The following is a 12,811-nucleotide window of genomic DNA, read 5'->3' as shown; positions in this document are numbered from 1 at the left end:
TAAAATAGATATATCTATAGCTACAATTACAAGTATGAGCCTGGAGCCTAATTTCATACTTGGTTAGCTGTTGCACTTCTGCACACATGTGTCACCAGGTATGCACAACGGATATATCAGCGGATCGTGCCATGAAATACAGACCGGATGGATCCTTGTACTGTGGAAAGTCTTTCATTAGCAAAGCTTAGCGATAATTTTCCATCGTTCAAGCTAGCGATTGCGCAAATTTTTGATATATCTATGTATTTTTAATATTTGTATTGTATTGCTTGATTAAGAGAAAAAACACCCAAATACTGATTGTTTGTTAAAAGAGTTCTGGATAGGGTTAAATTTTCCACTGCGAAAACATTTATAAGTAGGCTAGACAAAAAAGAAATACAATGACACACATCTGATGTAAATAAAGTTAAATAATTTAATGAAATGTTTTGCCAGACTACTATTTAGAGATAGACTAAATTAATGGATGAACTACGAGTGTTACTTGAAAATGTATTGATTGACATTGAAACTTCAACAAAAGAATGTTACCAGGAAATGGAAATGTATGGTTAGTATTCAGCAAGCCATGTTTAGTAATTACCAACTAGTTTTCACCAACTTTGGGAACTCACTTATGAAAATTTTTCTTATTGGGTATTTCAAATATTTGATAAAGTCTGTTCATATTGGTAAGAATAATAAGTTTCTAGATTATGTTTGAGCTGCGATATTAATACCTCTATTAATTTAAATACTTATGATTGTTTCTATAGTTCTAATGATACTTTCTGGCATTCTTTAGTATTTTGCACAGCAACGGTAATTAAACCATTAAAAGCATATTGAACAAAAATTTACGTTGGAGTAATATTTCTTCATTACTTGACTTTTTGATTCACTTTACTTTGATCCTAACATCTTTTTAAAACTTATTCAGACCAACTGCTCAAACCATGGCCTGTGCAAGCATCAGTTCCACAGACTAGTGACATTGGTGGAGAAACAGTTACACTAGATAACCGTAGCAAGGAAATGAAGGATGATCTGGGAAAAGTGGAGGACTTATTACAAAAAGCAAGATTACTGCGGGATTGTAATCAAGATGATGCAAGCAGACTACAAAACAAATGCCAGCAAAAGGGATCTCGAAATACCAACACCAAGCCAAAACATTCTCAAAAGAAAGTTTGTAACCAAGCCACAAATCCAAAAAGAACAACACAGAAGCCTCAATTAAAGATTCAACAAAAGCCTACATTGACTAATGCAGCAAAATCAAAGTATTTGCTTCCAACATCAGAAAGTGTAACCAAAACTAAAGAAAAGGTGAAAGCAAAGTCATCATCATCTGTTGTAAGGGAGAAACCAGACAATGATTTTCCAAAATTTCTGTCAGTCCCAACTCAAGTTGATCAGAGTAATGAAAAATGTTACATCAGCTTTGAAGATGCTGTTAAACTGAAAACACTTCCGTCAAAATATAAAAAGCTTCGATGTATGCATTCAAAACTAGTAAAAGATAGACGTCTAAGTTCACCTGCAATGGAGATCCCTTCCGATGCTGAACTTAGCTTTATACACAACTTAGCACAAGGCAAACGCAGCGATGTTAATCATGAAGAATTTCAACTTCATTCAAACATACCAAAATATTTATCTGTTGATGCTGCGAATCGATGTATTGAGGCTTGCAATGCAAAATGTCAGAGTTTGAAGAATGCTTTATCTGCTGAACTTCCAAGGCTTGAAGGAAGTAGCAATCCTGTGCTCTTGCACAAGGAAAAAGTAATTTTATCTAAGGCTAACATGGTAATGCAAGAAATAGACAATTGTTTTGATTGGTTAAGCAACTGTCAAATCGTTGGGATGGTTGATAATAATTCACTGACAAATTTTCCTAAAATATCTTTAAAATGCAATGATGCAGATTTGGTAGCTTCACCCTGTGATCATCTGACATTTAAAAAATCATCCGAACTTGCCGCTCATCATGACACGGCTCATGAAATCCTTTGGACCAAGATGTTATTATTTCTCCATCAAAGAATGACTAAGGTTTTGAACACTGCTATAAAAGGTATTGGTTTAATGTCATCAACTGATGATGACAGTAGGTCTGGTGCAAAACGCTGTACTGATAATGTGAAGTTAGTAGCAGACATCGTCGGGTTACTAACTAAAAAGTACACATGTTCCATAAACCCTGCAGTTGTTTATGATAACTGAAATGATCATGAAAATACTGCCATTACAAGGTCAAGTAAAAGACTTGTTCGCCAGTGCAACATAACGTATTTAACTATTTATATACCATCATGTTTTAGTGTTAAACTTGTTCATATGCAACAAAATCAGTTGACAGCAGTAAATAATGTAGTGTTCTAATGTAAAATTTCATATGATTGTCCAGAGTCATGTTCAGCATTCAATAATGTGCTAACAGTAACAAGTGACTATTACATCCCACTACAAGATGAGCATAATAGTGTAACCACATGAAAGAGACTTCTATTTTTCGCCATTCATGTACCCTTACAGTATAATAGAACAAAAATATGAGTTCTGACATATGGCAGGAAAACAAGATTAAAGGATATGATTTTTATTTGCAGTGATCAACTGGAATGAGTTTAGTTCGAAATACGGTAGTGCTCACTACAGAAAAATCGCCTCACACACTCTAAAAAGGAACCACAAACAGTTAAACTTATCCAACCATTAACCACCATTAAGATGCTGCTACTTTTTTAATATCGTTTGCAACTGTTTGCTGTTTTCGTTTCCTTTTGCCTTGGTAGTATTTACTTTTCTCCTTCAGACTATCACTCACTTCGACAGATCCATCCCTAAAACAAATATGCCATACATATAAAACACATGATTGATCATAAGCTGTATTAAATTCTAAACATTTCATAATCCATAATCTAGCATTTACTTAGCAATTTTCGCTTTTGACTTTGGACCCCAATTAGCTGGCATCTCTGGAAACCTTGTTATAGTTTTGAAAGATCGAGGAAGTTCTCCATCAGGACGCAGAGTGAGGTCTATGTTGCTGGACGTTGGAGCTTTTTCCAGGATTGCTTTGGCAGGAGAATCATCTTTCAACTTTTCTCTTTTGATGTTTTGCGTTTCACCCTATAAATTATCATAAATCATAATAAAAAAATACCGATACTTCTAAATACATAGCATTTTCAATTTACATTAAACTCATTTTTATATTATGCAACTAAAAAGGTCTGCAATTAAGATGATTGTTAGTTTCTTAGTTATAACAATTCTGCTTCATCAATCTTACTCTTTGAAATATAGTCACATCATTGTTTTGAAATGGTTTAGTGTTAAGTATCAGGAAAACTTTTACAGTAATATTGAACGGAATGTTGCTCACCCATTTTCTCATAATATCCCATATTACGGATGGGGGAGCATCTGTTTTCACTGCGTTTGTCTTCCCATGAAAACAAGACACCTTATGCCCAGCGTTTAAAATTGCTGACCTATCAATAGATATGTGAAACTAACATTTGATAATTCATCAAGGTACCATTTAATTTTCATGACGTAATTAATTTTGCTGTGAATTCTTGTACCAAAGTTACCTTTGAATCTCATACCTGATAACTCTTGTGGGTGGACAGCTACATCTTAAAACCTGGGATAATTCATCAGTAACATAGTAAAAGGGAACATCATGCAATTCCTATCAAATATAAGCCTGTGAGTTAAAAAGTTATCTAAATAAGAAAAGAAATTAAATCCAAAAATAATAATAACCACCCATACAAACATTGGCGTAAAAAGTATAGTTTTAATCGATAAATAATTACTGACCTCATCTATCATAGTAAGCATTCCAATAATTCGCTCCGATGTGTTGAATCGATTAGGATAAGCTTTCACCGATGAAAGAAGCTGTGTGACGAAGCTACGATCATATAAACATGCTCCCCAGAAAGGACCTCCGATCTGTAACAAATAAAACAAAAATTTCTATCAATTTTAAATGGCAATCGTCCTTTTTAATATCTGATCCTTACATATGGCTTGTTTTGTATTATGAATTTTTCACTAGAAGTAAATGATTCTAGTAATTTATTAAATAGGCTACCTTGTGATTGTGGTTACATTCTGAACATTTCCTGTCAACTGCTGGACCCACTCCAGGATAAAAAACTTTACTAAAACAAAATTTGCATGGTATTTGTACAAACCAAAATACATTTATCGTGATCTAACTCACAACAAAAGTGAGCTATCATACTCTTAAATCACGCACTTGTTTCCAGATTCTCTCACATTAAACATATCTTGACAATGAAAACTGCTGCAGCCTCCACACCGATAGACACATATCTGCTTGCTGTAAAAATTTTATATTAAAAATTATTCTGTTGATAAAATGCTGATGGGCTTAAAATGTATGTAAATTATTGTAGATTTTACAGTAGTGGAAGCACATGCACTCTTAATTATTATTTAGCACTCCATAGACATCAAGGTCATTCCACAAGCATCAGAGTACGAGACCACAAAAGTCATTTTCATGAGCCAAACCAGCAAAGTGACATTGCTGAAATTGTTATACCACAGACCCACAGCGAAATTTTTTTTTTCAATTCTCTCCAATTCAACGCAACTTAACTCCAGGTCCCAGAAAGATAAGTAGCCTATGCACACCAAACCAACTTTAGACAACTTGAAGTAATTTTTTGAGTACCTTTTTAATTTTGAGTCTACAAGCTTTCACTGTATTCTTTCAACGTACAAACATAAGCTTTAAACATTACCTTGCAGCAGACTTGACCTTGCTTGCACCATAATGAACACGGACAAAAATACGGACATAGAAGTCAACACTAACTGATAAAAGAGGCTCAATGTACCTTGCATAACGAGCAGCATGTGATGACAATGCTCCTAAAACTATGCGCAAAGCCTGCAAGTAAAACAATAAATTCATGTATTTTGAAACTAATGTATCATGTCGAAGCAATGAAAAAAAAAACAGGAAACCAAAACATACTTGTTCATGACAGGCTTTTGTTTTTAAGGGAACAGATTGATATTTGGCCCAAGCAGCTTCTGGGAAGTTGCCAGCAAGTATGGCCATGTCAGTGCAAGTGACGCATAACAGACCTGTGTAAAGCATTAACCTGTTAAAGCTCCTGTAGAATTCAGGAAAAAACAGGATTCCAAAATGCTGAAAGCCATAATATAACCAGTGGTAAAGTACCAATAAAATACACATAAACACTGGACTTCAGTGGAAAAATTTGGCCGAAATTCCACAATTTTGGTGCCACCACTACCACACGTGACAATATGGTGCATTACAAATATATATATAGTTTATCATACATTATGAGGTGGTGTTCATGCTAATGAACACTTGCTTTGTAGTTCATAGTATGAGAATAAAAGTTTAGCATTTTTATGAAACTCACCTCCATGCTTTGTTGCTTGAACTGCTGCATCCAGAAATGCTGAAGCACTTCCATATGGGTCGAGATCAATTATATCAAATGCGCTGTCTTTATCGCGATTCTGATGCATGTAAATACTGCAGTATATAAGGAAAACATTTCATTTCACTGTGACTCAACTTTTGAAATAGAATATTGAAGTTTGGAAATCAAAATATCAAAAGTTGCAGAAACATGTACATTACAAAGTATCTTAAAATGCTACGTACGTTGCATCTGCAACATTTGGCGTAACAATGTTTTCAACAACATTATGTAAAACATTTCTTTGAATAGACAGGAATGCATCATTGGAGAGGTCATTTGCAACAATTCTTTTTACTCCAGGCAGTTCCTTGGCAAATCTCACAGATCGAAGACCAGTGGCAGATAAAGCTTCTAGTATGGAGACACCGGACTTTAAGAAAATGTAACATACTGATGTTAGCCTAAAAGTTTTATGCTTAACACAATAACATATGTATATACAGAAATTCAACTAACACAATTTTTCTATATGAGTTACATACAAAGTGTTGTTTCATTTATTTATCAATGGCATCCCAGCCTATAACAAAAACTTTAAACATTACCTCGGTTTTTAATCCTGGATATGCAATATTTTTTTGATTTTCGTTGTCATCTATGTTCACAACATTTTTATCATCTTGGCAGAATTCGACAGCTGCCAAAGCAAGGTACACAAGGTTACAAAACATACATAAAAACATTGAATTCGTTTCATTGATGTGCATCGCTCAAACACAATGAGGAGGTCAACAGTGAAAATGCACGATCATCTGTCTGTTTGCAATCTAAAACAAAACTTACCGTCTATGCCCTTCGGCTTTAAATAATTTTTGATGAACTCTGTGATGACTGCAATACTAAAGCAGAAGAACGGTTGATGAAAATTGCATCAAACATTACTAACAAAACACTTAAATACCATTTACCAAAAAAAATTTGCCTTGCCTTCTGCGGGCATTCGAGGTTTACTAAAGTATACCAATATGATACCAAACATACGTTAAATCACGATTGAACTCTTGTACTGGGTTGTAAAATACATTATTTGTCTTGGGGAATAAAATCTCTGCTTTGCCTTCCTTGATGGTGGTGTATTCACTGCTGTCAGTCATTTTACTGAGGAGAAATATTTTGTGACAAAAAGTCAGTGTTTCAAGTAATGCATTAAAAAACAAAATTTCTTTAAATTCTTACTTACTGGATTCTACACAATGCCACAGATACTCTCGGAATTAGAATAGATGACCTCACTAGCATCGAACCTCGTTTGACACTTGATACAAATTTTTATATATTTTGTCTTTTCCAACACAACAGAGAAGATTTCCTACCAAGCCCATTATAAAACGGCATTTATTACGAAGCAATATTTCATAAAACCAAAGAGAATCAGAAAAACTGTATTACAGTATATAGTTCGTTGTTGAAGCTGGCAACAGAAATAATTTTAAGTGAAAGCAAGTCCAATATAAGTTGACCTTGGCTTAAAACAAAGAATAGTTGTCGTATCCTGGTTGAAGAATTTAGCAACAATTTTACGTAGTGGTTGGACAGTAGTTGCTAAAAAATATCACAAATTCGGTGCAAGTTTTGACGGAGGTGGCGGCCATTATCATGTCACATTGCAAAACCAATATGCTTGATGACTTTAAATTGTGTATGATAGTATTGATAAGGTGATGTGTTTTAAATGAAATATGACTATGCTGATAAGCAATTAGTAGGAGTCATATTTATTTTCAGCATGGAAATGTCATAGGTGACAGGAATTAGTGGCACCAGAAAAATCTAGCGGCAACAGTCAACTTGTTTCTGGACCTGCCCATCACTTTAATGATAAACATGCTTGAATGATGCTTAAAGGATTTTAACGACAAGAAAATATCAAAGGAAAAAACACACTCAAAAGTAAAAAAACAGGTCATACCAACACCACTAAAGCACATAATGCCCTCAACTCAATGAAATTACCATCACATACCACAAGAAAGCTACAGATTACAAAATTTCAGAATTTGTCAAACAAATTTTTGTAGTTTTGTCCATTTGGTTATCCTTGACAGAGGGTGAGTCAAATTTTGCATCACCGTTTTCACAGTTTTTACTTCTATTGGGGCATGAGCTTGGAGCTGTTTTAGGGACATTGTTTAAACAACATTTTGTTGATTTATTTTGGCACTCACAGCTCTTGCTGTCATTAACCTGCTTTAACTGCTGATTTACTTTACTAGTTTTACCAACACCCAACCTCGGAAGGCCTTTATTTAAACCCTCCAGTAAAACGCAGGCTTTGCAAAATTCGTTAGATGATATGTAACCACACTTTTTGCATTTCGTTTGAACAGGCATTTTTACACCTTCTTTAACCGACATCATTTCACCAGAATGAATGATGTCAATGATTGTGCTTGACCGTATGGCTTCCAAATCTTTCAAGTAAGCTCGGGCATGGCCACGATAAGCATTTGGTGCATAAATACATTCAGTTGAAAAATAGTCTAGCTTTTTAAAGTATGCATATGCCACAATTTCTTTCTCGTAAGTGTATTTAAAAGGTTTGACACGTGGGATTCCACTTGGGTCATCACCAGTAATGATTGCAGTACAGCGCTGCAAGCGGGCAATGTCTCCTCGTAAAATATTCATAATTATGGTTTCAGCAACGTCATCAGCATTGTGACCAGTTGCGATCTTATCCACTCCAAGTGACATCGCACCACGATCTAAAGCTTGCCTCCGAAATACTCCACAAAAAGTGCAATTATTTTTACGACCAATTTGTTTCACGATTGCATCCATAGACCAACCATACAAATCTTGATACGACAAAACCTTAAGGGGAAGATCATACTGTTGTTGGTTCCTCTTCACAGTTTCCAATGAATCATCACGATAACCAGTAATGCCTTCGTCAATAGATAGTAAAAATAAATTGAGTCCATAGTCATATCTTTCATTAAGAGTTTTAAGGACATAAGCAAGAACCGTTGAATCTTTTCCACCAGAAGCACCGATTGCAACTTTTTCACCACGCTTGAATAAGTTTGCTGTTTGAATTGTGTGATGTATCTCACACTCAAATGCCCAATAAAAACAATCCTTACATACTGGAGTGCCAGTTTTTGGGCGCTTTAATAGAGCACGTTTGTCTTTGCAAATGCTACACAAGAGTGGCATGATCCAATCAAAAATTATTTGAGAAAACTAAACTTATAGCTTAATTCTTCAATATCATTTCACAACAATATTTTCCTGGAGAAAAGCATGTTACTTTCGTTAAACTCAGATAAACTATTATCAACAATGTTCGTTTTGTGCTTTTTTACTAATATGATATACTTTTAATAACATAACTTAGTCATGAACTGTAATACCCATAGTGGAAAGTGTTACACATGCATGCAAGAGATTTATCAACATGCGCAATGAATTTTTTACTTTTTACAGTGATTTATAATTAATTAACAAAAACTTGAAGCAGTCCACGCCAAATTTTGTGTTTTAGTATGCAAGATTTTTCGTCAAAAACCTCCGTGCTTTCTAGACGGGATACAAACTGGAACGGTAATAAGTACATTTGGCTGTAAATCTACTACTGAAAATAATCAAATACAAGGCGCTATTGACAAATACATAGCTTTATTTTTGCTGACATTTCATTAACCTATTTGCGTTAACTTCACCAGGGCAATGCAATGAGTTCGAAATGAGAAAAATCTTTGCAAGACTTAAACTTAATTTTCGATTGATACACATTCAGACATTTTCTTGGCTATTCTTTTATTTTATTTTTGATATTGTAGACCTATGCCCGATTTTGGAACTGCTTACAGGTTTATCAGAAAAACTGATCAACAGCAAACGTGGTTATGTCAAAGATTACTACAAGAAGTACTTGGTAATGTTTGGTTATGCCTTGCCCAAGGGTGTAACCACACTGCTGGTGCTACTGGGTATTAAAGACTACAGCATTAGGCTATGCTGCAGGACCAGCGCTCTAACCACTCAGCTATCGAGCCGACTATGGACGTTCTTCTTTAACCTCAGGCAGAAAATTCATAAAGAGAAAACGAATTCACAAAAATTTTTCTTACAACAGATACAAAATGATTGGAAATTTTTGGCGCAATATACCAGTTTTTTGCCAAATTACAAAAACTTCCACCTCGTGGTGTAAAAATAAGTTTTACTGACACACTCCGTAATGATCAATTACCTGGTCTGCATTTCGCGGCAGCTGCACACCCGAGATAAGTTTCAAGTGAACTTGTTGCACCTGCCTGCTGTTTTTGAGCAGCACCCCGCATTTGGTGGCGTCATGTAGATGCTGATGAGTAGTTTGATGAGTCTATTTATTTCAAGGATGTTTCATTCATTTTATTTTTTGTCTTCAATGTAGGGAACGAAAAAATTATGCTGACGCAGGTGGTCGCAAACATATTAGTAGTTATCGACATTTTCCGCAAATTGGATGGGAAACATGTGACAAGGCCTCGAGGGCAAAAACGTGCATTACGGACCAATCGGAGGATGTAAAAATGTTAATAGCGTCAGCACGGCCACCAAACCCAAATTATAAACACATTATTAAAACATAGGCTAATTTAACACAAAAACACGTAATTTAAACACATTTAATATAAAAGCAAAAACGCTTATAGTTTGGCAGGACATAAGCGTTGTGTCACCGTCAAGATGGAACCGACCTGTGTGTCTGGATGGAAGAAGAAAAACCCCACTAAAATGAACTCCATCCATGGGATTAGTTTCCCGTTCAGGTAAGAATGTTTACACAGGTCGGCTGTGAACGGAAGTAGAAGATGGTCAGGCACGTCACTCAAATCGAGCCAGATGGTTTGATCAGTCTGTTTGAGAATGTATACATTATGACAAAAAAAGAATTCGCTTGTGCACTACTCGTGTGAAGTATTACACAACGAACATCTCTGTCATAAAGACCGCGTATGCAGGCGGTAATTGTTAGAATATGAGCGAGGACGATTGATGGTTGATAACTTGTTTTACTTCTGCTTCGATGTTTGAGTTCTCATTTCTCAGACGGCGTGACTATGCTGTTAGTTGCTTGATTCTGTCTATACAAATTACTAAATTATAAAGTTCCCATTTTATTTATTATAACACAAAGGCTTTTGCCTTTGGGCAAATCTTGCTGAATGTTACATCGCGCTCAGTAACACGTGAAACGGTAAAAGGGGAGATCGTAAACATTACAACAGTATATAGCCTATATGTGGCACACTAGTTCAATCGAGGAAATTTATCTGACGTCATTAAGTAAAACTCAAGTCTAGTAAACACTGAATTCCAAGATCCCAAATTAAATTCCAAACATCTCAAAACAACTCTTGAGTCGTGACGTAATCGTCACAACATCAACAGTGATCAGGGCCGGATTTAGACCATGAGAGGCCCAAGGCTATTCCATTTGTGAGGCCCCTTATTTTAATTTTGAAGTCAGATTCGACTGTTGTGCAAAGCAACCAATGATCCTAAAAAAAACAAAAAAAAACAATACACTATTTGCATGTTCTTAATTTTGGGATGTCTTTGGTACAAAATGGTAGGCCTATACCAAAGGTGTCAAAATGCCCAAAATACGAACCCCTGCCCTAAAAATACGACGTAAGGTTCTCTAAAACAATTAAAGCGGCATCAATCCCAAATTTCAAAATTGAATTTCGAGGCCCCTGGACTTTGAGGCCCTAGGCTTCAGCCTTCGTAGCCTATTGGTAAATCCGGCACTGACAGTGATGTAGGCTACTGTAAGTGCCAGGAACAGATGAACATATCTGATGCCCGGTTTTAAAAGTCCATTTTTCATGTTTGGGTCTTCTTTGCCAGGGTATAAGTAAGTCACAATTATTCAATCCGAAGTCTTTTTATTTATGTTCTGAAAACAATATTTACAACGCAGGAGAGAGTACTGGACTTTGATTTTTCAATAGCGGTTATTTAGAGAATAATCAACAAAACATATAGATAGATGGAGAATGGCATATGATGCAAGAGAGAGAGCAATAACACTAATTTTGATAGAAACAAACGAGATAATGTGGGTGTGTAAAGTAAGCTAGCCCTTAAACAAAATTAATTATGTCATACATACATACACAAGGTGCAATAGACGGCAAAAACATTTGTGTATAAAAGCACAATCACTGCAATGTGAAGGAAAAGGAGTAAAAAGTGCAAGTTAAAAAACATTCTGGGTATATGAACGTGAATAAGTGTTTATGAGAAAGCCGTAAAATACAAAGTTGTATAAGTGCACTTAAGTACAAATTGATTACAGTGATTCAAAAATAAGGCTAAATTTAAAAGTGCATAAACATGAAAATAAACGTGAGTTAATCGAGTAGCTGCCAGTCGGATCGAGTAGTGCCAGTCGACGTTTTATTTCATTCATTTATTTTTCGTCAAAAGCGCGGTGGGGACGAAAAATCAAGCCACTTGTTACAAACACGCGCCAATGAACAGGAAAAGTGACAAAGCCAAAAATACTTAAAAGGTAATCAAGAAAAATAACGTTAAAATTAAACGGCTATTGTATGAGTCTCAAACTCTCCAGTCATTAATGTATTTTCATCGCCAGGTTCATCTACTGATTTGGAAATTTGCAGATCAATTCCAATGATATTAAAATGTCAGCGTCGACTTCCAATTGATACCTGGATGCGTCTTATGATAAGATTCTTGACAGATCTCAGTAGCACTCTGATACTTTTCTTTTAATAGTTTTATTGATAAGTATTGCTTACGGAAATCTTCATAACTATAGACTTGATTACACTGCAAATAAGTAGACTGTTGGTGGATGAACACAGAAATTTATCGTAGAAGAATCTGTACCAGTACCAGAATCTGTATCTGTACCAGCAATACGCTGATAAACTTGGTACAAATTTGCTGAGAATATTCGGAGAAAAATACTTACTAAAGCCTGAGTAACCTGGTACTGAAACTGAGCAAAATTGTTGTTCAAGTACATCTTTTACACCGATATTTGGAAAAAATCCTCATCCGCCGCTCACTTAGTTGAAAAACTACCGTGCTACTGATAACGTCGAGAAAATGAGCCGGTCCGTTACCCGAGTCAGGGTGCTACGTGCTATTGAAAAATAGCAGGCTGCTATTTCGATGCAGCTTCCAGATATCGATGAGAATCAAGAAAAATCATTCATTCTTTTGTTTTCATTCATTCGTTTTATTGAGTTATCGGACCCACAGGATTTTTTGATGAGATGTTATGTTGGGATAAATAAATTTATAGTTACCATTACAAGTATTAGCCTGGATTTAATCTG

The 12,811-nt window shown here is 35.4% G+C and overlaps 3 protein-coding genes across 4 annotated transcripts; 1 reads left to right on the top strand and 2 right to left on the bottom strand.

Annotated features, from left to right (window-relative positions):
• Positions 1-420: 420 nt before the first annotated feature.
• On the top strand, positions 421-2,390 carry LOC143451703 (uncharacterized). 2 transcript variants are annotated; one of them, XM_076952419.1, is made up of 2 exons: positions 421-556; positions 926-2,390. In XM_076952419.1, the coding sequence occupies exons 1-2, from the start codon at positions 469-471 to the stop codon at positions 2,212-2,214; spliced, it is 1,377 nt and encodes a 458-aa protein (XP_076808534.1). In that variant the 5' UTR covers positions 421-468; the 3' UTR covers positions 2,215-2,390. The 2 variants fall into 2 exon arrangements, with proteins under 2 accessions (XP_076808534.1, XP_076808535.1); XM_076952420.1 differs by having other exon boundaries at positions 422-551.
• Positions 2,391-2,574: 184 nt separating this feature from the next.
• LOC143451702 (tRNA (guanine(26)-N(2))-dimethyltransferase-like) lies at positions 2,575-7,437 on the bottom strand. The gene is made up of 15 exons (XM_076952418.1): positions 6,685-7,437; positions 6,486-6,602; positions 6,288-6,343; positions 6,050-6,141; positions 5,687-5,874; positions 5,439-5,554; positions 5,018-5,130; positions 4,782-4,930; positions 4,271-4,354; positions 4,103-4,172; positions 3,826-3,960; positions 3,609-3,694; positions 3,383-3,491; positions 2,927-3,126; positions 2,575-2,834 (listed from the first exon to the last, which is right to left on the bottom strand). Exons 1-15 carry the CDS (start codon positions 6,741-6,743, stop codon positions 2,717-2,719), a joined length of 1,692 nt encoding a protein of 563 aa, XP_076808533.1. The 5' UTR covers positions 6,744-7,437; the 3' UTR covers positions 2,575-2,716.
• LOC143451704 (cytoplasmic tRNA 2-thiolation protein 1-like) lies at positions 6,826-9,900 on the bottom strand. Its single transcript, XM_076952421.1, has one exon. It carries the CDS (start codon positions 8,661-8,663, stop codon positions 7,485-7,487), a length of 1,179 nt encoding a protein of 392 aa, XP_076808536.1. The 5' UTR covers positions 8,664-9,900; the 3' UTR covers positions 6,826-7,484.
• Between the last annotated feature and the right edge of the window lie 2,911 nt (positions 9,901-12,811).

The sequence above is a fragment of the Clavelina lepadiformis genome, chromosome 4 (assembly GCF_947623445.1).
Source record: "Clavelina lepadiformis chromosome 4, kaClaLepa1.1, whole genome shotgun sequence".
Classification (NCBI taxonomy): domain Eukaryota; kingdom Metazoa; phylum Chordata; class Ascidiacea; order Aplousobranchia; family Clavelinidae; genus Clavelina; species Clavelina lepadiformis.
The sequence above is the reverse complement of the archived record's forward strand: the minus strand, read 5'-3'. Positions and strand labels throughout refer to the sequence as shown.